Raw genomic sequence first — 27,563 nt, 5'->3', positions numbered from 1 at the left:
CCCCAACTAGAAAGCCCAACAATAACAATAAAGGGGGTATAGGATATGCTACAGTAATAGGGGGTTTGTCTATCTGTCAGAGTAAATTATATATATGTAAAAGAATACCATGACTAAGTTTCATTTTTAGTCTACTTTCCACCCTCAAACTTTCCATATCTCCTTCTTTTGAAATATTTAATATTCAGGATCTTTGAATTGTTGAGTTCATACCCACATATTCTGCAGCCAGCAGGTGGCTTATTAAACTATAGCTTTAAGGTAATCTTAAAAAAAAAGGAAAAAAAAGGTGCAGTTTCCTATTTTGTTTCTGCAATGAGCTGAAGACAGATGGAAGTAAATGAGATTTCCACAGGCACCCTTACAAGTACCATAGCTAATTTTATTAACCAGATTCCTTGGATTGGAAAACATTAGAGAAGTGTGTTGAAACATAGTTGTTGTAAGGGTCAACTGAAGAGGACACAGGGCCTTAGAAGAAATACTAACCTTAGTTTTCATAAAAGAATAACGAATTATGCCAAAGATGGCATCCTGTCTTTCTAAAGCAGCCCCACCCCATTGAGGTACCATCTTTAACCTTTCCAAACCCAGAAGATAATCATCTATATTCATAGTTGAATGTGTGTGCATTTAGTGTGCGTGCACACTCATACACACACACCTATACACACACCTGAAATTAATTTTATTATTTTAATCAATACTTTTAAACTATCATCTTTCATCCAAAGGGCTTATTGCCCAGAAATTATTGCTAGACACCTACATACATACTTACAACCTAGGTAAATGAAGCTAAAAAAATTAGCATGATTTTATTTAGGCATATATTTTTTAAATTCAGGCTTAATCCAGGTCTCTCTCTCACCTTTCCCATGTGTGAGGATTTTGCTCATTATTACCCTCATAAGTACCTGATATGATTTACACATTATTGCTATTAAAACTGTAAACCTGTAAAAACTGTGTTTGTACATTACAGACAAGGCTACAGCATGTCTCTAGACTAAGAAAGTACAATACACACTGCCTCTTCATGAGAATTAGACCTTTGGTGCTCTTTCAGAAATTCTGAACTAATAAAGTAAAATTCAACAGACATTCAGATAATTGAAGCAAAGTAGTACTTAGGATAAAATTATCACCATATAATTTTTGTTTGCCTTTCCTTACTTACAAATGAAATAAAACTTGAGTGTATTTGTTGTTCATTTAAAATGCTTATATCTATTTCAGTGATTGGAAGAGTTGTAGAAGATTTGACTATCCCTAGGAGAAAATAGAATATACGTGTGTTAATACAAATAAGAAAAGCATGTTTTATGCAGAATTATTTTTTCTTCCTATAAAACATTCTATATGCTTTTGATATAATCAGGTTTTGAATTAATTATAATTTGTTTCATTACTTATAATTATAAAAATTATGACAATATTATCTTTTGCAGTATAATCCATGGAGAACATATAACTAAAATTCTTCATTATGTAAGAAACAGATGGAAATTTAGTAATGGTATTTTACCTTGTCTGAATCTATGTATAGTATATACTTGTTTATGTGTATTATTTAGCAAACTTTCTGTGTTTACATTGAATCAAATGAAGCTATCTACCAGGATCTACCAGCAATCTACCAACAATCTTTCAGACTTCAACAGATATTATACTCACCTGGAGAGCTTATCAAAACAGATGCTGGGATCCAGCCCCAGATGGAGTGAACCTGAGGAGGGCCTGAAAATTTTGATTTCTAAGCAGTTTCCAGATGATATTGATGCTATGTGTTCAGAACCTTGATTTGAGGACCACCCATACAACACTCTTATTAAAGAAATTGGATCTTAACTTACATTCACCAAAGTCATTCATGTATATGGTTTTATAGCATTAACCATATCTTGTGAAGTGAAATCTGTTATATTTAATAAAATGTAATATGCTATTATTTTCCCCTCATCTTCTGTAGACATATTATCTGTCTACCTCAGATAGTAACATCAGCATAACAAGCAAATAGGAGATTTCCAAGTCAAAAATTGATCCTAAGTCCCTTTTGGAAGAAGGTTTTATGTAAAAAAGAAATCATCAATAAAAAACTGCCATGATTTTTGCCATTGCTAGTGTATTAGAACAAATTTAAAGCTCACGTTTGCCATCTGCTGATGTATTTGTGAATTACAAAGGGTCTCTATCAATCAATAGTTGATGTATATTATGTTTAGATTTGTTGTTGTTTCTTTATTTCCACAACTCATTAGGCAAATTTTAAATATGGATTTTCCCTAAAAACACCATGTTACGATTTTTTTTTAAAAACTATTCAAATGAAACTATTTCCTTAGCATTGATTTCAAGTGATTGATTTGTATTGAAGCTGTTTTAATTCTTTCTTTTTTTTTTTTTTTCCTTTTTTTTTGGTGCTAGGGATTGAACCCAGGGCTTTGTGCATGTAAGGCAAGCAAGCACTCCACCAACTGAGCTATATCCCCAGCCCCTGTTTCAATTCTTACACTTGAAACTACTGATACTGCCATTTATTGGTGACCAGTCCTGCTTCTCCACATGTTGAAGTTTGAACATTAGAGAAGCACACCAAGGCAAGCATATAAAGCAGGGTTTATTTAAAAAGGGGTAACACAGACTTCTCCAGGGAGGGAGCAGGGGGCCATAGCTGGTATCATGGTATCCCAAGAAGCGAGGTGTTCTACCTTTTTTATGTCCCAGGCTTCCTTTTTTCTCCTGCCCTCTTCCCCTTATCTTTCTCCTTCCTGTGTGTGTGACTAGGCCCAGGAAGGCTTGGTGGCATGGCCCAAAGGTGGGAAACAGGTGAGCTGCGGGAAGGACAGGATGAAGTAGACAGGGACACATTAACAACCCTGTAAGGAGGGGCAATTCCTGGGACAGGTAAGCTTGGCAACAGGTAAACGTTCTTGATAATGGTGGAGGAAGGGCTCTGAAGGAATTAACATTTCAATCCCTCAGGGAACAGTCTCCATCTTCCCAGAGTCACTCAAAATTGGCCTCCTTGATCTAACCTGTCTTGATTTACCTGTCTACACTGACTGCCTGTCTAATTCTGGCTTCACTACAAATTTACATCTCAGTGTGTGTGTGTGTGTGTGTGTGTGTGTGTGTGTGTGTGTATATATAATATTTAGAGTAAATTTTATCAATAAAATATTTTAAAGGGATACTATATCCAAAGTTGTTTAAGCTAAATCAAATATTCATGTATTAATTGCTTATAATTACAATATGGTGAGAAGGATCTGAAATTAATCATGTTAATATCACTAAAGCAAGAAAATAAAAATCATTTTCCGAGAATAGGAGCCAAAATATCCTCCAGTTTTTATTCATACTCTTGTCCCCATTTTTCTCTTACATTATTGTGACCTTGTTATTCAAGAAGGTCATTTTCTCCTGATCTCAAGTTTAACTGTACAGCCTTCATCATGTTGAATCGAGCATATCACAGACAAGTTATTGATCGTGGATTCACAGAAACATATTTTCAGGTCTTTAATGTGGGGAAGTTGCTGGATTTAATATTGCATCTTGTTATTTTGTTAAATCCTCAAGACATGACCATATCATCACACCTCTACAGGAAAGTTTAGGAAGTTGAAGTTAAAAACACTAAGCAAGATGTCCAAGTTGACAGCTGGGATTTGCGTTTCTATGACCTGAGTTTAGTATCTGGCTCCTACAGGACATATTTCTTGTATTATTTGTCACAAGACCACCAGTACTCATGATTTGGCTAAAACTCATGCTTGTCTCACACCTTCCCAAACCTGTTTAAAATGTCAATATTTATCATTTTGGTCTGATTTTTACCTTAACATTTTTAGGCAGAGGGTAAATAAATACAGATTCTGAGTTGGTGATTTATACAAGGCACTTAGCACTGGGCCTGGCAGGTTTGTAATAAAATTTGACCCTGACTGTGATGATGATGATTATGTTGCTCTTTGTGACAATGATTGTTATAGTTTGTATCTAAAATGTTTTCCCCAAAGTCACATGTTCAGGGCTTGGTCACCAGCCAGTTGTGCTATTAGGAGGTGGTAGAACTGAAGCCAGAATTAGACAGCAGTCAGTGTAGATAGGTAAATCCAGTCAGGTCGGATCAAGAAGGCCAATTTGAGCAAATAGGGTAAGTTGGAAACTGCCCGTGAGGGACTGAAATGCCTTCAGAGCCCTTCCTCCACCCTTATCCAGAACCTGCCTCTGCTCCAACCTGTTGCTAAGGTAACCTGACCCAGGAATGGCCCCTCCCTACACTGAGTTGTAAAAGTTGTTGATGAATGTGTGCTGGGCTGCTCCATCTTGCCTTTCCCCCTTCAGCCCACCTTTCCCCCTTCAGCCCACCAACCCTTTCCTGGGCCAAGTCACCTACTAGTCTCCTAGGAAAGAGAAAGATAAGGGGAAGAGGGCAGGAGAACAAAGGAAGCCTAAGACATATAAAAAGGCAGAACACCTCACTTCTTGGAATACCAGGATACTAGCCAAGGCCCCCTTCTCCCTCCCAGGAAAAGTCTATGTTACCCCTTTTTAAATAAACCCTACTTTATGTTCTTGCCTCAGCGTGCTTCTCTAATGTTATACTTCAACATGTGAGGGAGCAGGACTCCTCACTGGTAACTGTGAGGAGGGAAATTAGGTCATTTAGGGAAATTAGGTCATTGGAGGTCTTCTCTTGAAGCAGATGTTGGCCCCTGCCCCTTTCTTTCTCTATTTCCCAGCTGCCCTGAGGTGAGCAGCTCTTTTTCACCACAGGCTCCCCACTGCCATGTTCTGCCTAACCACAGGACCTAACCAAGGGAGCTGACCACGGACTAAAAACCCTAAAACTGTTAAGCCAAATAAATCTTTCCTCCTTCTACATTGATTATCTCAGGTATTTTGTTGCAGGAAGGGAATGCTAGTAAACAAAATGATTATTACTCATTCAACAAACTTGATAAAATCAGCCTAAAGCAGTGATGACAACCTTCCTCTCTCGACTGGTTTGGCTCTTTATGGGCAGATGTATTTAGGGACTTGTAATGCATACCTGATGTAGGACTTCTAATGCATACCTGAAGTCATGCCCCATCCTTGTAAACCTTCACAGCGTTACAGGAAAGCAAGCTCATTCTAGTCTGGTGGTCACATGAAGTCATATCTGCCCACAGATGCCATTAGTGAGCCCAACTGAACCCAGCCCACATCTATGAGATAAATTAATAGTTGTGACTGTTGTATAAAGCCACTAAATTGAGAAACAGTTTATTATGAAGCAAAAGTCAATTGTATCTTTGGGATACCCTTTATACAAAACTCTTTTATGTAAAGTGTTACACATAACTTAAGGAAATCCTGTCCAATTCCATTTCTTCATAAAATTCCATTCTAATAATTTTCAGAGTTAAAGAAATAATTATGGATACATAAAGGGTTTCAAAACTGTTCCATGATGCACCACATTTAATATTGTTCAAAATCATAGCTAGAATACTTGATTTCAGGTAAAGTGTGTAGATATTTGGTTGAATTGTTCAGATTCTTTTTTACTAAAAAAATTTTCACTTTTTGGACAAATCGTTTTTAGTTTAAAAATAACTGCAGACAATCCAGATGTATGTTGATGGCAAAATATAATCAATTACTTGGAGAAGTTTTATTTAAATGACCTAGGATGCTGTTGTAATGGGCCAAAGGTGCGACTTATACAGTCCAGGGGGAGAAATAAAGAATGTGTAAGCGCTTCTGCCCTTTTCAATGCTTTATTCATTCAAATCACTCAATAATACAATTTCACTCTATAGGTTCTTAATCAAGAAAACGTCAATCCTTAATGCTAGGCCTGCAATAGACATAATTCACAGCAAACAATTCTAGATTAATTCTAAGCACTGCAAACACACTTAATCATGACAGGCTAATGACAGACATTCCCTCTGCATGCTAAGTTCAAGTGTCAGTTCAAAAGTTTCAAGCCTTAGGCTTTAAGTCCAGTAGATGCACACTCACTCAGACTGCAGTGATGAGGTCAGGAACTAAGGCAGGCTTCTCCTGGGTTGGAGCTGACAGCCAGTGGAGGAGAGGGTTTTAGGGAGAAGTTATGGCTCTCACTAGGGTTAAGATGTGGCTGTAGAGTTTGAGAACGATGAGGAAGATGCAGAGGATCAGCAAACGATGCAAAGTATTGAGAAACTGATGTGACTCCATTTTTGAGAAACCAGCCTCTACCTCAAAGCAAAGCCTGTCCAAGGAAAGGGGTGTGACCCTTGTCCTTGGAAAAACCCACAGAGTATTCCTAGGCACACACCCACCCTGCTGAGTTGTTTGTTTGCAAATAACAAGAGAGATCTGTGACACCAGGTGTCCCTGACTCGGTTAGGCTAGGTGAGGACCCATAGGGACCCCCTAGCAACCACCAATCAGCATGAGATAGGAAATACCTGGGATGCCAGATGACCCCCCAGTAATTTAAGTTGGTTGATAACATGTTGGGAAACCATGTAGTTTAGCACTACACCCCTCATAGCCTAAACCTATCAGTTCAAAGGAATCCCCCTCTTGTACTAACCAATCACCCCTACCCAACTTGTTCCCACCAGTGAATTTGCTAATCAACGTTAAGAGTTGTTGTTTGACTTTCCGGCAGAGGTATGGAATGATTTGCTGTGTGATGTTGTGACGCATAGAGTATCCCTCCCAAAACTATAAAATCTCACTGAACAAAGGACCAGGACTCACTCCCTGGGACAGCTGCATCTGAAACGCTTGTGAGTCCAGGCTCGAGCTTGCAATAAAAACTCTTGTGTGATTGCATCAGATTCGGCTCCTGGAGAGGAAACTCATTCGTGGCTCCTATTGGGGTCCCAGGAATCTGGCATGACAGTATTGAGATGTCAGTCCAGGTCCTCATCAGGCTCTCAGCGTGAGGGCATCAGTAACGGCTGGCTGAATGTATGTTCATTTGCTCTATTATTTATACTAAATTTGGAGGTTGGGGGCTTTTGACTCCCCTTCCAATCCTTATCAGTTGCCAGGATTTCTCAGTTATGTCATTTACCCTGGGGTTAAAACATCTGGTCTGCTGATCCCCGCCCTGATCTTTTCATCTTTTCCTCTTATTGGGTGAGGACAGCCTATTAGAAGCTTCACAGAGTTTATCCAAGTGGGGAGAAGTGACTAGTTTGTGCCTGAGAGTCATACTGGAGGGCTCTGTTAGGCATGCTTGGTGAGATTGCAGGTTTCAAACTGGAGTTTTTAAAACTGGAGTTGCTTAGACTGAGGCCTAAGGCCATCCTCACAGATGCCTCTTCAGAATCGGGAGTTTTTAAACCTTTGGTGATTTCAATGTTCAGCCAAAGTTGAGAACACTGAACAAAAGGGTCCTGTACAAAGGTGTTACAGAACTTTTTAATAGAAGGTAAAGGTTGCTCAATGTTGAGAGAAATTTCATTCCATGTTGAATTTGTACTAAGTTAAAGAAGAATAAAAGAAAATCATTTTTTGTATTTCTCTTATTTGAACCTACTATCAATTCTCAAAGGTAGGCAGGATACACATTATTATCCCTATTCAGCAAATGAAACAACAGTGTTTTAAGGACTTTGCAGTATTGGGGGATGCATTCAAACCACTTCTTGCTATGCTTTTCTCTTGGAACTTATACACTATAACCTATGTTAAATGTTTGTTTAAATCCCTATCATGCAGGGGTTCTGACCCAGGAAACAGATTTGCAGTCAGCAAGTGGAAGAAGATGCAAGACTCAGGATAGTAGACATGCTTTATTCAGAGGTGGTAACAGCTCCAGCCTCCAGCTTCAGCTTAGCCCCCAGCCAGTTCCATTTTAGCTCTCGTTTTGCCCCCATCAGCACCTGAGTCTTTTTCATAGACCCTTTTTATATGCAGGCCAAACAAATAAGACACACTGCCAACAGGTTACATAAGGGGGCGTATGCTCACAAATTAATGTTTATGACCTTGAGTATATGCACTGAATCACACTGTTTCTGGCCTTGACTAACCATAACATATTTGATTTTCAGCCCTGGCTACACACTAACAACAACATAGCCCATCAGAAGTTTCTTTGAGGGAGCCTAACTACAGCCATTTGGGACCTGCCCCAACAATCCCATTTTCATTTGGGCTCTGAACCCTTTATCAGTAGTTATATAATTTATTAATTCATTCATACATTATTCATTTAGGATGCATTGGTTATTTTTTGGGGAAGGAAGGGTTGGTTTTTGGGGGGGGGGCTTCTCTGGAGAACAAGACTAACCTCATGGTGTTTCCCCCAGTGAAACAGGAATCTAGTGATGCATCAGGCAAGTAGCCAGTTATAACAAATTCAACATAAAAACAAGCCCATGGTGGTGGTGGTGGTGATGGTGGTGACAAACAGATGGGGAACTACTTAATCCTTAAGGAGAAAAGAGGGAGATAAGGAGGTAGAGAACTATTTGCGGAGGAAGAGAATATAAAATCTAAACTAAAAATTGACAGAAATAGAATTTACCCATGTGAGAGAAACTACTTGGTGGAAGAAATGGCTGAAGAATGGAAGGAGGGAGGGAGTGGGGAGAGGGAGAGAGTTGAAAATGGCTCAATAAGCAGGGAGGGCAAGCAGATATTGTTAACATAGGGAGAGCAATGAATGATGGTGAGGAAAGCAGCTAGGGGAAAATAATAAAATGGCCTAGTAATTCATTAGCTCTATTAAGGAAGTCTGCATTAGCCTAGGGAAAACCAGGAGCCTACCTAGGGCTTTAAAAAACGGCACATCATCACCATAGTTGTTTCACAGACTAGGTTGTTTCTGGTATGCTTTTGATCATCAAGTTGACCTTCCATAGGCAGGAAAGGAGTTTTGTAGTTTTGACAGCGTGAACACAGAGCTGTAAAAATACAGCTGTGGTTTTTACTTTGGATTGATTTGATGTGTGGGCACACAAGAGAGACCCCAAGATCACAGCTGGGCTTGGATACTTGGAAAAGTGGGAGATTTTCTTATTAAGTGATTTGCTGAATGAGAGGTAAAGTTGGATTGGAGACAGAATGTGAGTTCTTGTTCAGATACTGCGTTTGAGGCCTGAGAGCTGCTGTGTAAGACTGGGTTCACTGCATAAAATCTACTCCATTATATTTTTTGATATATTATTGAATAGTTTAAGCTTGAAACATCCTACCCAAACATGTTATTACTGCAAACGATCAAAGTGGGCAGTCCCATTAATCTATATACTAAATCCATTGAGGAGTTTGTGGAAACACATTTGCCTGCCTTAGGGAAAAAGAGAAAACTTGACGCATGCTCTCTACAGACAACCACAGTCTCCAGGCTTCCTCCTCCAAGTGAGAGGATTTGGGAAAAACATAAAAGGTTTCCCCCTGCTGGTCAGACCTGCATAGTGCAGGGAACGGGATACAAGTTGTAGGGGCGTGGTAGCTGGTGGATGACGCAGAAACCCGGAGTCGGAGGAAAGGCGGTTGTGCTAGCGTCAGTGGTACGCGCCGGGAGAGGCCTAACCTGACGCATGGCTGCTGGTTGCTCAGAGTCTCCGCGGCCGAAGGCGGCCTCCGAGGCGCCCGTGGTAGGAACAGGCGGCGTCCTGCCTTGCCTAGAGCTGCCCACCTATGCTGCTGCTTGTGCTCTGGTGAACAGCCGCTACTCCTGTCTGGTGGCCGCGCCGCACCGGCGGCACATCGCCCTGTCGCCCCGCTACCTTAACCGGAAACGCACCGGTATCCGAGAGCAGCTGGATGCCGAGCTCCTGCGCTATTCCGAGAGGTACGGGTCTGTGTGTCTTGTCCTTCTCCCAGCCAGCAACGCCGTAACGTAGATGGCAGCCCCTTCTTTTGGGCGTGGGGAGGGCATGCTACAGAAAGGTGGAGGAGTGGGAAAGGTCGCACCGGCCACCCCAACCGGAGCGTAGTCCGGAGGTGTTCTAGAGTTGTGGTCCGCTCAGCTAGGCCTCTACCTACCGGGTCGGGATCTCTGCCAGGTCCTTCCATGAACAGTAAAGAAAACTTACAGGTGAACTGTCTACCGAGGGAGTGGAGATGAGAATAACCAGGTGTCTGGAGACCCAGTATACGGAGTTTTCTTTGACGTTGAACGTTTCATTTCCCACCTCCGGGGGTAATGTTTTCTCATTTGACAATGAACAGTTCGTATTAGTACTTGAGTAGATTCTCTCTCTTAACTTGTAAGATCACATAAGCATTTGTACAAACAACAGTTTCTCTGTAAAACACGATGATCAGTTTTTGTTTGTTTTGGATCTGGTGCTTTCCCGCGATTCTCTTCTTTACCTGATTGGGAATGAGGGAAATACCATTTGTTTATTACTCCATTTCTAGAAATTTAACATATATTGAAACCATGCAAAGATGTTGATACATTTATTTTTAAAGTTAGATTATGTGCCCATCTATTTATAAACAAGTTCATCTCTTTACTCAAAAGTAATGCAGAGCTAAGGATATTTCATCATTGTATAGGGCTGTCATGTGCATAACAGACTTTCTCCCTGTCTTTTTTTTTTTTTTTGTAGTGTTTGTAACAAACATGAATAGTACCAGAAATTCCCAAGTTCCTTTTAGAGAACAGCAGTACTGTCTCCACTTGAACATCATTCTATAGTAGAGAGAGGAGGCTTTGATTAAAGGAAATAAGGTTCTAAATTATTTTTTCCTGTCAGTTTTGGCAATTTTTCTTTCCTTCCTGCTATTTTCAGTGACTGTAAGGTAGTCTGAGTTGATAATAGTTGGTTCCTTTTGAGGAAAGCTACATGCATAAAGTAATAACTAAAAAGAGCATTCCTGAGGAAATTTCTAAGTTTGATTTTGCTAATTTGGTAGTTACTATAGTTCCTTTCTTGGGAGTTGTGGCTATTTTACTAAAATAAAATCTATTAGGGATAAATTCTTTTCTCTTATTCTATGTAAATCATGCTGGAATTTGTCTCCCACAAAAAAAAACAAAACAACAACAAAAAAAACTTTCTGCTGTCTACCGCTTGTGTGTGTGAAATCCAAACATGTACAGGTAGATTCAATAAAAGTAGAACAGTGATAAATTTGTACATGGAATAGAAGAGTGATTTCAGGTTTGCCTTGGAAAGTTAGGGAAGTTTCCTCCAAGTAGTGGGTATGGTAGTAAAAGCTGCCAGGTTTTTATCCTTCATAGGTTAGAAATGATATTTTGAAATAATAGTTGCCAACTAATCCGGATTCTAAAATGTGCACAGAGTGTCAAAAGTCAATTCTTAATAAATGATGTAGTTATATGTCTTAAAATTTCCTTTTACTAGCAACAGTTGCAGTTTGAGATTTTTTTTTTTTTTTTTTTTTGTATTAAGTTACTGGTTGTAGTATTCAGGGGCTTCAGCTTTAACCCTTAGGTTTCCTTGTATTGCATCAAGTGCAGATGGAGAGTATCAATATCAGTATTACCTGTACTCAGTAATAAAAAATGCATACACATTTTTCTTGTCAATTTCCATTTTAACTTAGCCAGCACATTGGAACCTTTTGGTGAAGTGGAACTGCTAAAAAGTTGTTACAGACTAAGCATATACTGTTACAGTTTTGACATAGGTTATATATTTGGGAGATGAATACTTTTCGGTCTTAGACTATCTAATCAGTATCATAATGACCTAGTTTAAAAACAGGATAAAAGGCATCATCTTCTTCTCTCTTTTAAACAGTCTTTTAGGTGTCCCTATTGCATATGATAACATCAAAGTTGTGGGTGAACTGGGAGATATATATGATGATCAAGGACACATTCATCTTAACATTGAAGCTGATTTTGTTATTTTCAGCCCTGAACCTGGGCAAAAGCTTATGGTATGTATATCATTTTTTCTTAGCTTTCTTGAAATAATTTTATACTTTGGGAAACTTTAAAGAGATTTAAATAATTCGAATAAATAAAAAGTATTTTAAAAGTAAAATACTTTCTATCATTTCAATCGAGGTAAGTTTGTAGACTCCATCCTTTTGAAACACATGGGTGCAAAATATGTGACCTATCCAGTTGATATATATATATATATATTTTTTTTTTTTTGCAAAGTCCTTATGATAATCTTGAGGAGGGAAAAAGCAGTACTTGAAATTCCTCAATTCTACCCCTATATCTTGTTTTTATAAAGGATTCAAGCAGTATACTTTCATAAGAAACAGACATTCATATGGCTGTGGGGTCAGGCAAGTAATGAAAATGAATGAATAACAGGACAGGACAGCCAGTCCATGCCAAGAAAGTGAAGGCTTTGTGTAGAAGATCTTCCAATTTTCTAGAAGGTAGAAATGGAGAAATGGATGTAAAATCTATTGAAATGTATCTTTTATCCCTTTTACTTGCTCTTCCACCATCAGATCTGTTTGTGTATATGTGTTGGTTTATGTATATTTATATTCGTATATGTATATATCTAGTAGATAAGAATTGTTAACTAACCATCAGTACTGTTAATAAAAATACAGATCAGATTTCATTATGACAGAATTCACAAGATATCTTTTTTCTCTTACTGTGCTGTTGTTCTTGGTCTCTGGATCTTACCATGTATGTTTTTCCTCTATTCATTTCCACTGCTGTCACAATTAGTCACCTCAGTATGTAGCTATACACCTGTTGCTTTGGTTCCTTTTTGGAAGAGCAGGTGAGTGCTAGGTGCCTCTGATGGGCCATCTTGAAGAGCCCTTCACTTTTACCATTTCTATTCAGCATTGTACTGGAGGTTTTTGCAGGGATGAGATGTTGGGGAAGAATAGAGAATCACAAGGAATAGTAAACCTCCTATTCCTCAGTTATACACATAGAGCAACTCTCCTGTTGTAACTCTGTTCCTCCCCTCTTTGTCTTGGGATTCTGGTGGGTGCTTTGGACACTGCTATTTTGGGATAGCAGAGCCTAGTATGGAAGACCAGAGAAGGGAACTGCGAGAAGAGAAAATGCCTTTGCCTATTTTTAATTGGATTTTTCTGTTTTTATTGAGTTGTAGCTCTTTTTAGTATTGAAAGAATTTTTTTCAGACCTTTGTTCTTTGTTGATGTGCCTATTTATTCATTTTAATGGTACCATTTGATGAACAGAAGCACTTAATTTTGATGAGGTCCATTTTATACTTTTGTGGTTATTGCTTCTGGATCTTATCAAAGAAACCTACCCATTTCTAATTTGTGAAGATATTTTAAAAACTTCTGGAAGCTTTGTAATTTTAGCTTTGATAGTTAGCTCTGTGATCAGTTTCTTATGCTTTTCTTTGTATGTAGTGTGAAATAGGTCTTGAAATCTATTTTCTTCCTCCTGTGGCTGTTCAGTTGTTCCAGACTCATATTTAAAATGTTTCCTTTTTTAAATTGATAGAATATATTTTTTCAGCCTTACAGAGCAATTGAGTGGATGCAGAGTTTCCATATATTCCCTGCCTCTCAAGCAGGCAGTTTCCCTTATTATTGAAATCATCTTGCAGTAGTGAAATGTGTTTGTTATAATTGTTTATTAGCCAGTATTGACACACTATTACTAACTGAAGTTCCCAGACTTTGTATTATTTAAACTTATAAAAAAACATAAAAGTCACATATTAATGGTGCCATGTAATATTTGATGCTTGAATACATTGCATGATGTAAATGCATAAATCGGATTAAACATTCTTATCTCCTCATTTATTATCTTTGCAGTAAAAACTTCCAAAATCCTTTCTAACCATATGAAATACACAAAACATTGTTATCTATAATCAAAATACTATGCAGTCTTACCCCAGAGCATCTTGCTCCTATCTAACTGTATCTAAATACCCAATTGATTAACCTCTGATAACTGCATTCTACTCTCAACTTCTATGAGATCACCTTTTTTAGATTTCATTTGATGTCTCCGTACTTTTATTTAACATGTTGATTTCCAGTTCCATCCATATTGTCCTAAATGACAGGATGTCATTGTTTTGCCTGAATAGTATTCCATTGTGTACACATTGAAATATTGTGTTTCTTTGTCCATTCTTTCACTGATAGACACTTGTTTTCCATTTCTTGTCTGTTGTGAATAGTGCTGCAATGAACATAAGTGTGCATTTGTCTCTTCTGCATACAAATTTTATTCTCTTTGGGTTTATACCCAGCAATGAGATTGTTGTATCATGTGGTAGTTGTTCTGCTTACTGTTTTTGAGGACACTTCATACTGTTTTCCATAGTGGATATACTAATTTACATTCGCACCAACATTATGCAAGGCATCTTTCTCCACATCCTCTCCATCACTAATTAGTATTTGATACTAAGTCTTCATATTAGGGTGAGTTGATATTTCAGTGTTGTTTTGGTTTGAATTATATGATGATTGGTAATGTTGAACTTTTTTTTTTTAATGTACCCATTGGCAGATTGTAGGTCCTCCTTTGAGAAATGTTTTTAGATTATTGCCCATTTTTAAAGTGAGCTATTTGGTTTCTTGCTATTGAGGTTTTGGATTTACTTATATAGTCTGGGAGATGTATACAGTGCAAATATTGTCTCCCACTTTGTAGGACTCTTGGGTGCTATGCAGAAGCCTTTTAGTTTTATGTAATCCCATTTGCCTCTTTTAACTTGTATTTTCTGTTCTTTGGGAGGTCTTCATGATCCAATGTCCTGAAGCATTTCCTCTTTTCTTGTAGTTTAAAGAATTAAATGTAAGACAAAATTATTCAATCTATTTTGACTTGATCTTTTTAACCAATGATAGATGTCTAGCTTCATTTTTTTTTTACCCAATTTTCCTAATATCATTTATTGAAAAGCCTGTCCTTTCTCCAGTACATGTTCTTAGCACTTTTGCTTAAAAATCATTTGGCTGTATGTTCATGGGTTTACTTCTAGGGTACATTTTGTTCCATTAGTCTATTTTTATGCCAATACCATAACATTTTGATTATTATAGATTTTGTAGTAAGTTTTGAAATCAGGTAGTGTAACGTTTCCTGTTTTGTTCTTTTTACTCAGGATGTCTTTGACGATTTGAGGAAATTTGTGGTTCCATATAAATTTTAGAGTTGTTTGTTCTAGTTCTGTGATGAGTGCCATTGTTATTTGATACATAATACATTGTCTGTTAATCACTTTAGGTACTGGACATTTGTTAAAATTATTAATTCTTCTGTGAACAAAGGATGTCTTTCTACTTCTTAAATTTCATTCATTAGTATTTTATAATTTTCATTGTGCAGGTCTTTCAACTCTTTAGTTGTTTTATTTACCTCTTGGTAACTATTGTAAATGGCATTGCTTACTTGATTTCTGTTTAGATAATTCGATATGAGCATATAACAATGTTACTGCTTTTTTGTATGTTGATTTTTCTGCCCTACATTTTTGCTGAATTCGTTTAAAAAAATCTAGAGGGTTTTTTTGTGTTGTGTGCAGTTTTGGGGAGTTTTTATATAAGTATGTCATCTGCAGTTACAATTTGAATGACTTCATTTTCAAATTGGATGCCCTTTTTTTTTTTTTTTCTTTCTCATGGCCTAATCAGATTACTAGGACTTCCAGCACTGTATTGAATAAAAGTGGTGAAAGTGAGCATTCTTACCTTGTTCCAGATTTTAGGGAGAAAATTTTCAGTTTCTATCACATTAAGGATGTTAGCTGTTGACCTATTATAAATGGTATGGTGATATTCCTTATCTTTCTCATTTTTTCAGCATTTTTATTATGAAGAGATATGGAATTTTGTTGAATGTCTTTTCTCTATCAAGTGTGATGACCATGTGGTTTTTGTCCTTCATTTTGTTATGATATATCACATTTATCAATTTGCATACATTGAACCATTCTTGCATCCCTAATAAATCCCATTTGGTCATAGTAACTAATCTTTTTAATGTTGCTTGTAATGGTTTGCTAGTATTATGCTGAAAATTTTTGCATCTGTGTCCATCAAGGATATTGGCCCTTAGATTTTTTGTGTGGCCCCTCATCCAGTTTTGGTATCAGCATTAAACCTCATTTAATGTTCTTAGAAGAATTCCTTTCTCTTCTATATTTTGGAGTAACTTATTCAGCAGTGAAGCCATGTGATCTTGGGCTTTTCTTTGATGGGAAGTTTTTTACTGATTGAATCTCATTGCTTGCTACTGATCCATTTAGGTTTCCTGTTTATATTATTTTTCATAATTCAGTCTTAGAAATGTGTATGTGTCTAGGAATTTATCCATTTCTTCTTAATTTATGAAATTTGTTGACATAGTTGTTCATAATAATTCCTAATCTTTTGTATTTCTTTGGTATAAATTATAATGGGTCCCTTTTCATCTGATTTTTTTTTTTTTAAGAGAGAGAATTTTAATATTTATGTTTTAGTTTTCGGCAGACACAACATCTTTGTATGTGGTGCTGAGGATCGAACCCGGGCCACATGCACGCTTGAGCCACATCCCCAGCCCTCATCTGATTTTATTCATATGCATTTTCTTTACCTTTTCTAGTTCTGGGTTTGTGTATTTTGGTTGCCTTTTCAAAGAACTAGCTCTGTTTCCTTTATCTTTTGTTTTTTTTTTTTTGTTTTGGTCTCTTACATTTATTTCTATTCTATTATTTCTTTTCTTCTTCTAATTTTGGGTTTAGTTATTTTTCCCCTTCCTTTTTAATGCAATAGACTGTCTGAGATTTTTATGCCTTTTTGATGTGGGTGATGGTTGCCATAACATCTCTCTCGATACTGGTTCTGCTTATTTCCATAGGTTTTGGTCTGTTTGTCTATTTTCTTTTCATTTCAAGAAATTTTAAAATTTCCTGGATTTCTTACTTGATCCATTTGTTATTTTATATCCATGCATTTGTATATTTTCTAAAGCTTATTGTTAATTTCTAGCTTTATTGCTTTCTGGTAAGAAAAGATATTCAGATGTTTCAATTTGTTAAAAATTGAGTCTTGCTTTGTGATCTATTGTAATCTATCCTGGAGAAAGTTTGATGAGAAAAACTTATTCAGCAGCTGTTAGATGGATGTGTTCTATAGATGTCTGTTAGATCCATTTAGTCTAGGATACAGTGTAATTGATGTTTATTTTTCTGTAAGGATTGTCTGTTCATTACTGAAAGTGTGGTATTAAAAGTCCCCAACAATTCTTGGAGTATACTTTTGCCTTTAGGTATATTAATACTTGCATCATATATTTGGGTGTTCTGATATTGGGTGTGTATGTAATACATTTAGAATTATTATTTCTTCTGTTTGAATTGACCCCTTAATCATTATACAGTGACTTTCCTTGTCTTTATTGTTTTTGATTTAAAGTCATTTTATTGGATATTAGTATGGCTACTTTGGGGGGGCTCCATTTGTATGGGTATCTTCCATCTTTTCACTTTTTGTGTGTCCTTAGAATTGAAGTGAATGTGTTATAAATAGCATACAATTGGCAATTTTATTTTTTAACCTCCTCACTCTTTTAATTGGGGAATGGAATTCATTTACATTCAAGGTAGTTTTTGGTAGGTAATGTCTTACTAAAAGCTATTATATGCCTTATTTTCTACTTTTGTCATAGTTTCTTCTCATAGTCTTGCTTGGTGGTTAAGTGAATTAGTTTAGTAGTGTTTTTGGATTCCTTGCTTAGTCTGTTAAATTTTTGTTTTGTGTTACCATGAGGCTGATTAAAAAAAAAATCTTGCTTATATCAAGCTATTTTGAAATGATAGCAACTTAATGTGATAGTAAGGATGAGAAACAAAAGAATAAGATATAAGAACACAGTCCAGTTGAATTCTATCCAATCTTTCTGTATGGCCTGTTACTTAAACTAGTTATTTTTTAAATCTGTGTACTAAAGAATGGTTTATACATTATTCTATATTTATTTATTGTATATTATTGTATATTTATTCTCATAAAAAAACTGTTTTTTCAATATCTTTCAATTTGAAGAACTTGAACATTTATTTTAGAACAGTTCTGGTGGAGATATTTTTGTCTCAAATTTTGTTTGGAAAAGTGAGTCCTTCACTTCTGAAGGGTACCTTTGCTGGGTATATACTATTCTTGGTTGACAGTTTTTTGTTCTTTTTGTTCTCCTTCAGTTTAGTGAAAATCATGGGCCAGTCTCCTAGCCTGTAAGGTTTCTGGTCAGAAGTGTGCTGTCAAATTGCCGTACGCCTGTGATGGGCATTTTCTCTTGCAGCCTTGAGAATCTTTCTGTTTCTTATCTATGATAGTTGGGTTGATTATAATATATTTGGGGGTAGACTTATTCAGTTAGACTTACTGAGTTAAATCTGAATAATAACCTTTGACTTTCCTATACCTGGATGTTGTTTATCCTTTTCTAGGTTTGGGAAGTTTTCAATGAAAGATGGGTAGTCTAGATAGCAAGGTTGGTGCTAAGCTCTGTCACCAGAGTCTCACAGCCATGGGATTCTTCAGTCTTTAGAGGTGGGTAGGTATTCTCAAAGTCCACTATGAGGCTGAAGTGGCTGAAATTTGGGTCTGTCCACTGGCACACAGATCTCTGCCTGATGTGGGGGCTGGCTTAGGGGCTTTATGAGCTTTGCCCTGTGAACAGAGTATACAGTTGCTACTTCAGTGGACCAGTGGTGATGCTTGCTAGAAGTTTGATAAATGGGGACCACATGTCTTCCCCTGGCACTGGACCTCTTACGGAACTGGGTCTGGCACTGGACTCTGAGAGAAAGCCTTGTGCCAGCTTTTCTGCCCAGCTTCCCACTGTGCTATCTAAGTTTGGATGTTAGGGGTGAGGCAGTCTCTTTGCCACCAGCCTAAGGTACTTTCAGTAGCTCAGTCCACAGGTGTTGGCCTGGCTATAGGGGTCATGGGGCTTTGCCAGCACTGGGTTTCAACTAAGACGTGAACTTAATTCTCCCCCCTCCCCCACTGGGAGGCTTCTCTCATACAACTCTTAACTTCCTACCTTCTTCAATATATTTTTTGTTATACTAAAAGCAGGCACTATGCTTGCCTGATTTCCCTAGCTCTTGTGAACTTAGTTTGATTCAGAAACAGCTTTTCAGCTTGGTTCGTCTATGGAGAGAAATTGCCAGAGGATCTTACTCTGCTCTCCAATAAAGTCTGTAGAGTTCACTTTTTATGTTGTACAAACCATAAGTTTTGCCAAATGTATTTTGGTATATATTTGGTATCATACAGGGTAGTTTCACTGCCCTAGAAATCCTGGGCTTCACTTGTTTACCTCTCCCATCCTCCCATCTACTATTCCCCAGAAACCACTGTCTCATTGCCTTTCCAAGAGTGTCATATATTTGGAATCACAATTTTCAAAATGACTTCTTCATTTAGCAACAAGCATGTAAGTTTCCTCTCCATTTTTTCACTTGATAGCTCATTGCTTTTCATTGCTGAATAATATTCTAAGGGGTGATGGCCAGCATCTCAATGGTGGGGGAGGGTTGTTCTTCTTGCCGAGGAAGGTATAAACCACCTCAGAAATTAAAGTCTAGAATAATTAGTGAAGAACAAAAGACAAAGAGTCAGAAATTTATTTTCATAAATGGAGCCCCTGATAGGTTTAGTCCACATGGGGGGGAGCTGGAATTCAACAAAAAGTAGATAGCTCCAGTGGTTTATTTAAGGGGGTACATCAAAGGCAGGGATAGGGTTTAAGGGTGGAGTCTTGCTTTGTGATGTCTTGCAGTCAGCAGGTCACACCTATCTCAGAGGGGCTGTGTGGGACCTGTGGCAGAGCTTGAATAGGGATCACAGTGAGTGAGGGCAGTCAACCAGAGGAAATGTCCACTGGTCATTCCCAGACACCAGATTCTCCTATTCAGTATGCTTTGGTGCAGAGCAGCTCACACAGCCCATGGATGGCATGCGACGATATTCCATTCTATGGATATACCATAGTTTGATGCTAAATGGTGTTGAATACATAGCCATATTATTTACAGTTCTGTATTTCAGAGATTGTGAATTTTGGGGGGGTTGTACCATGGATTGAACTCAGGGGCACTTGACCATATCCCCAGCCCTATTTTGTATTTTATTTAGAAACAGGGTCTCATTAAGTTGCTTAGCACCTCGCTTTTGCTGAGGCTTTGAACTTGTGATCACCCTGTCTCTACCTCCCTAGCTGCTGGGATTACAGACATGCGCTATATCACCCAGCTTAGAAAATGTGAATTTTTAAAAAAATATTTTTAGGGTTTTCATTCATAGTCTTTGTATATGTTGATTCCTGGGGGAAAGTAGAAAATGTTTTATGAGGGCCTGGGGTTGTAGCTCAGTGGTAGAGCACTTGCCTGGCATGTGTGAGGCCCTGGGTTCGATCCTTACCACCACATATAAATAAAGAAATAAAGTAAAAAATCCACTGGCAACTAAAACAATTTTTTTAAAAAAGAAACTGTTTTATGAAGTTTCATTTTAAGCTCAAAAATCATATAACACAAGTTAAACATTTTTGTGATTTAGCCAATAAAACCATACCCAAGATCTATATATAGAGAGAAAACTTTCTTCTAATAGAACCGCTTGTATCATGCTAAATTGAATCATTAAAGAGTGCACTTTGAAATTTAGTCTGTTCACAGAAATATAATGTCGATCCTAGTCATAAAAAATATGATTCCTGCCTTGAGGTCTTTTCATAAATACATCATCATATCGGAGTGTTTTCTGCTTGGTTTCCATGTGGTTATAGAGAAATCTACTCTGTAGAGAATCCTGCAGTGGAGGCTGGGTGGGTTAGTTGATTATTTGTTTATTCTTTTAAACAATTAACATGTAATTTTTGCTTTCTAAAAACTCTAATATTGTTTGGGTATGGCATATGGTAAGTTGTAATTGAGGTAAACTTCCCATATTAAATTATACCATTAATTTGATATTTTTTCTTTGAAGTGAGTTTAAAGCCTAGAAATTTTGATTCACTTTTTAACTCTTTGGATGTCTTCTTGATGTTATGTCCTTTCTTCCTTCTTCCCAGGGTACAGTTAATAAAGTGTCTTCTAGCCACATTGGCTGTTTGGTACATGGGTGTTTTAATGCCTCAATCCCTAAACCTGAACAGATGTCAGTTGAGCAGTGGCAAACCCTGGAGATAAACGTGGGTGATGAATTAGAATTTGAAGTATTTCGTTTAGACTCAGATGCTGCTGGAGTATTTTGCATTCGAGGAAAAATAAATATTGCCTGGTAAGTTCATATTTGAAACACAGTTAAAGTGGGAAACTCTATTGCTTTGATATATATTGAAAGTATTTTTTCTTTTATTGTCCTTGATTTGACAATTCTGGGTTTAATATTCAATGGCCTAATTTTTCTGAACTGAACCAAACCAAAATTTGGAAGTCAATTTTTGACTTCTGAAGTAGTATAGAAACAAAGAATTAAACAATAATGAAATTTATAAAGTTATAGTACAGTATTATTGCTATCAGCACTGAATTTAAGTTTTAATAGGCTACAGGATAAAAAAAGAGAATATATGAAATTTACACCATAGTTATGTATCTTATGCTGCTTTCATTTAGGAAATTTTTATATACTGAGCTATCCTTGATATCATTTTGTTCCTTTATTTTTGCTTAGTGCTATTTATTGTTTTAATGTTTATTTATAGTTTGCAGTCCAAGCACCCTGATGTTTCTGAAGAAGTAACAGAAACTCTAACTGAAGAATCTGTTGAAAAAATTCCAAAGAAAAAGAAAAAGAAAGATCCAGAAATTTATGAAGTAAATGATGGTGCCACAGAGCCATCAGATTTTACAGGTATCACTCCAAAGGAAGAGGAAGAGCTACAGGTTAGTAATGACATGAATGGCCTCTGTGAGGAAGAGCCAAAGAAAAAGAAGAAGAAGAAGAAGAAGCACCAGGAAGATCAGGATCCTATTTTTCAGTGCAGTGACTCCAGTGGTTACCAAAGTGATCATAAAAAGAAAAAAAAGAAAAGAAAACATAGTGAAGAGGCTGAACTTACAGCAGTTCTGGAATGCTCACCTAAGAAGAAACAAAAAAGTAATTAGTGCATTTTAAATAGGATAAGTTGATTAAGGATTTATACACAGTAGATGAGTACATGTTTTGAAAAATGTTTATATTGTACTGGGTGTGGTGGTACACATTTGTAATCCCAACTACCCAGGAAGCTGAGAGGTCAGTCTGGGCAACTTAGTGAGACTTTGTCTCAAAAAGAGCTGGGGATGTAGCTCAGTGCTAGATAGTGCTCCTGGGTTTAATCCCCAGTACTATAAAATAAAAAGGCATATGGATACCAGTAATTTATAAAACAGGGAACACTTGATTAGGAATTGGAGCGTTTTTGTGCTAACTGGCTAATTTGCATAGGACCCATGTTATTAAATTGCCATTTTATTGTAGACAGAATAAAATGGTAAGAGCTACTCTCATTCTCAACTTTTACATTCTTCCAGATGTTAACTTTCCGCATAAAATTTTCTTTGCATGCTGAAGATTAGCAGAAGTACTCTATAGTACAGTGTTATTGCTATCATTAAGGAACAAGTTTGGGATTTCCCCCTGCTCTGATAATAGGTGTCACCTTTAGTCATTTTATGCTATTTTGCTTATTTTGTTTTCTTTAATCATAGCTATTAGTGTTTCTGTTGTTTAACTTAAAAAAATTATTTCCCAAAGGAGCTTCTGAAATCTCTAGAACCCTTGAGTACCATGCCACTGTCGATTGGTACATAACAGTATTTACTACACTCTCCTTTGAGGTGTATGTGTTTTAAATTCTGAAAATTGATGGAAAGTGCTCTTACCTTGTACTTATTTGTGCCTCACTTGTGTTGGAGGAAGAAAGTAGATGAAGATAGGATAAATACAATACTGACCAGTGGCAAATTTCTTGATTACTTTTTATTTGTTGGAGTTGGCCATAAGAATTGTTTTAAAGAGGAGATTAAGAAGATGTTGATGTTTTGTGACTTACTGGAAAACAGTAATGAAATGAGAACTGGTTGAGGCTGATAATCAGTATGTGTCTGTGCATTTATTTTGCCAGTGCTATAATGGAAAACAGGTAAATAAATGTAGTTCCTTCCCTCATGGAATGTCATAGGGGAAACAGATGCACACAAACAGTATTAGTAAGGAAATACAGAACATTACTAATTGTGTCAAATAAACCTGACCACTCCTATTACTTGTGTTAGTATCTGCAAACAGTCAAATGGTTCAGTTGACTCCTCCATGTCAGCCATTTTGTTGCCATTCTTCTAGTACCAAACATAGTGCTAGGCTCACAATTATCAATTTAAAAACTGATAATGAGTAAATTCTGCTAGTGAACTGTCTAATCTATAAGAATAAGATAGAGTTTGGCAAGTAACAGACAACTCACAATATGTTGTCTACAAGTAGATGTGCCAGACAATGGAAACGTGCAAGACAATGTCTTTCATTACAGTTGAGATGCATTAGCCCTTGAAATGTGACTAATCCAAATTGAAATATATTGTCAATATCAAATATATATCATCAAAATTGGGATGTAAACTATATCTATTTTTATATTAGTAAAATTAAAATATTTTTGGTTTAATGGGTTAAATAAAATGTTAATTTCAGCCTGTTTGCATTTTATTTTTCTACAAAGATTGCTCATGAGGCTCACATTGGTTTTGGACAATACTATTTAAAAGGAAATATTGGTTGAATGACATGATTCTATACCTAGAAGATCCAAAAATTCCATTAGAAAGCTTCTGGAACTAATAAATGATTTCAGCAAAGTAGCAGGATATAAAATCAACACCCATAAATCAAATGCATTCCTATACATCAGTGATGAATCCACTGAGGAGAAATTAGGAAAACTACTCCATTCACGATCACAATAGCCTCAAGTAAGTAAATAAATTAATTAAATAATGGGAATCAATGTAACAAAAGAGGTGAAAGACCTCTAGAATGAAAACTACAGAACATTAGAGAAAGAAATATTACTGATGACACGATTCTATACCTAGAAGATCCAAAAATTCCACTAGAAAACTTCTAGAACTAATAAATGAATTCAGCAAAGTTGAACAAGCTATGTTGTTGGGATTTAACGTAGTAACATACTCAAATTTCAATATATAGTTGGAATTGTTTGACAGTATAGAAAATTGTTAACAAAAGTTTTAATATCCTTCCACACACTCCAAGAAAAAGTTTATGTTGTTCATGGAAAAATATATTGTGGCTTAGCAAAATAAGCAAATTCCCACATTATAAAAGAATTTGTATCTTTGAGAAAAGAGGGATGGCCCCTGAGATTTACTATCCTAATCTTCATGATTAAAGATAAATTTTTCCCTCCATGATTTGGTTGCATTACATGTCACAATGGCTTTAACAAAGAGAGGTGATCTGGTTAGGCCTAGCCTAATCATATGAGTCCTTAAAATCAAAGTTTGTGAGATTAGAAACACAGAAGAATTTAATGGAAGGGAGAATCCTCTCTTTTACTGAACATGGAGAGGGCCATATGGCAAAGGCCTGAGGAGCTGAGAGCTACCCCTGGCCAACAGCAAGCAGGAAAACAGGGCACTATGTCTCTAAGGAATTGAATTCTGCTAATGATAAGAATGTGCCAGGAAACAGATATTTTTCAGAACTCTCAGGTAAGAATTCTCCTAGCTAACACATTGATGTCAGTCTTAATGTCCTGAGTACCTCCCTTGTTGGACATCTGATGGACAGAACTCTGAACTGCTAAATAGGTGCGTGGTGATTTGTCAGATAGCCATAAAAAACAAATATATAGTCATGCATTGCATAAGAATGTTTCAGTCAACAACAGATCACATATCTGATCATGACTATACCATATAGCTTGACTGTATATAGTATGCTAAACCATTCTCTAAATCCACTCTGATGTCTGCACAAGTATGAAATTGCCTTAACATATTTTTCGGTTCATATCTGTCATTAAGCAATACATGACTGCATAGTTTTATTGGTACTGTCTGATATATGGTTAAAATATTCTTTATGCATTTTCAAAACTATTGATTCATCTTTGCATATCTTCTAGATATACTTTAAAATGGATATTTATCAAGCTAGAAAAAGCTCTTTGGGATTTTGATTGGAACTTCCCTAAATTGAGAGCTCAGTTAAGGGACAGTTAAATTCTGTAAAATACTTAATTTTCCTAACCAATAAACACACAGAGTCTCTTCATTCAGTCTAGTCTATTACATCCTTAAGTAGGACTACATTTTTGCCAGTGTCTTTCTATATCTTAATTCCAGCAATTTTATAGCATTTCTTGCTTTTGTTAGTGGGATTTTTTTAAAACATAACATTTCCTAACTAGTTCTTACTGAAATATTACAGATTAATTGATTTCATATTAACCTTCTATCTGACCAGGCATGTCAAAATTCTATTTTATTGACCCTCTCAAATCACCACTGGTTTTATTTACCATCTATTTTCGTTTATTTAAACTTAAAAAAAAAAAAAACATTTTTCTTGTTTTTGTTTTGTTAATTCCTACCTTTTATTAAATCCTATATTTTGTTTGTCCCCTTGCCATATTAGCTTAAGCTGAATTCTTAGTTCTCATTTAATTTCAATCTTTCTTATTTTAGTAATAGAAGGATTTGACTTTAAAATGTTTCTAAATGATACTGTAGTAATCTTATTGTTTCTAAATGTCTAGATACTCTGAAATTTCACCTGAGAATTATTATATCATGGAAGATTAATTTTGAAGGGTACATTGTTAAAGCTTGTAAGAAGTCCTGCTATTTTTATTGCTATCTTTTGTTTCTAGATGTCTTGTGCAATGTAGCCTTCAAAGGTAAGCTCTTATTTCTTTTAGAAATTAAGATTTTTCTTTAGGGCCAGTACATGGTTTCTTTTTCTTTATTCTTTTATGTTTTAAGTGCTTAAAAAGAATCTTTTAAAAATGTACAAAGCACTGTTGAAAAATAGATTTTATATACCATGCAGTAGGAGTAGCAACAAAAATGAAAAATACATAATTCTGCATCTAAATGATTCATAGAAAGTTAAACAGATGTTTAACTCAGTATATCATAGACTCCCTTTATGTAAAACAAAGATGGTAAAGTGTTTGGTCTATATTATTTTCTTTCCCAAACCTTTGCCTTGGCAGTAATATATAACTTCATGGTATTGTTTTGTCTTCTACTTCTTTCAAGTAAATATTTGATACACTGGATTATCTTAAAGCCAGTTGCCTTTTCTCAGATGCTAAACCTGTTCCCACTTATTCTCATTCATTTGATTATTTGAATGTATTTGAACATTTTTAGTAAGGCAAAAATGTAATAAGTTATAAAATTAGAGTAATTAAGAATAGAAGCAGAATCAACAAACATAAATATGCAACCAGGATTTCAATAGCAAATAAGCTACAGTCAGTATAGTTGTATGTAATTAGTTCCACATTCATTGGATATAATTAGAAAATGCTCCAGTACTTACTGATTCAAGGAAAAAGTGGGACAGATGAACTACCTTACAATTTTTTGTCTTAGTAAACAGCTATAAATAGAAGGTAAAGGATCCATCAGAGATCATAATTTAGAATTTAAAATGAAAATGTAACAGTAAATATAAAATGACATAGAAATTTATGAGATTATGAGTAAGAAAAGAAAGATTTAAATAAATGTGCCCAGTACATAAAAGAAGTTCCTGTTAATTCTACATCCCACCATATTTTGTTACAGTCTAATGTCTTTCAGATTTGGTTGTCTGTAGACCAGGCCACCAGTAAAACATAAGGTATCGAAAGCACCATATTTGGTATAAGTTCATTTATGAATATGTGTAAAGGAGCCTGAAAGAATACTAACTATAATTAAACAAAAATATTTCAGTGCTCAGTGTTCTAAGATACTCATAGCCACATTTTTTTCATACCCAGATTTTTATTCATTACGTTTAAACTTTACATGTTAAATGACATTGACTTAGCCTGTCCCTCATGAAGTAGATTTAATTTGAGCAATTTTACTTACCTCTCTAGGCTCTGTTTATTTACTTGTAAAAATGAACACTGAATTAGGATCTAGATGATCTAAAAGTTTCTTTGAGTTGCAAAATCCTGAGTGTCATTGATACTGTTGACTATTGTAGGCATTTTATGTACTTGAAATCTCATTTCACTTACTATGCATGTATTAAAAACTGAAGAATGAGATTATTTACCATACTTATAAGCAAACAGGTTAGTCTCCTAGGTACAGGCAACTTGGATTATCTTTACATCAAGCATCATGTGCTTCTTGTTTTTGCTAGTAGTTCTTGACCCTCAAGTCCTATAGGGATAGTGTAGAGGCCCCAAGGTAGATGCCATGCATGAAGGGAGATTTTGTCACAGCAGAGAAGCCCGTGCTTAAGGAGGCTTTCTCTTAGGCTTAGAGGTTTTAGACCATGGTTGGTCAGTCCGTTACTTTTGGGCTTGTTGTGAGCCAATACATCATGGTGGAGTGCAGAGAGGAGGAAGCTGCTCACTTTGTGGCAGCTGGGAAGTGAAAGAGGAAGAAGCCATGGTCCCACTATCCCCCTCAAGG

General features: G+C 36.3%; 1 protein-coding gene across 1 annotated transcript; it reads left to right on the top strand.

Moving 5' to 3' along the window:
• Nucleotides 1-9,532: 9,532 nt before the first annotated feature.
• Polr1f (RNA polymerase I subunit F) lies at nucleotides 9,533-23,643 on the top strand. The gene is made up of 4 exons (XM_026408581.2): nucleotides 9,533-9,805; nucleotides 11,730-11,871; nucleotides 20,984-21,192; nucleotides 21,620-23,643. The coding sequence occupies exons 1-4, from the start codon at nucleotides 9,552-9,554 to the stop codon at nucleotides 22,020-22,022; spliced, it is 1,008 nt and encodes a 335-aa protein (XP_026264366.2). The 5' UTR covers nucleotides 9,533-9,551; the 3' UTR covers nucleotides 22,023-23,643.
• The last annotated feature ends 3,920 nt before the right edge of the window (nucleotides 23,644-27,563 follow it).

Source organism: Urocitellus parryii, chromosome 3, assembly GCF_045843805.1.
Source record: "Urocitellus parryii isolate mUroPar1 chromosome 3, mUroPar1.hap1, whole genome shotgun sequence".
In the NCBI taxonomy this organism is placed as follows: Eukaryota; Metazoa; Chordata; class Mammalia; order Rodentia; family Sciuridae; genus Urocitellus; species Urocitellus parryii.
The sequence above is the reverse complement of the archived record's forward strand: the minus strand, read 5'-3'. Positions and strand labels throughout refer to the sequence as shown.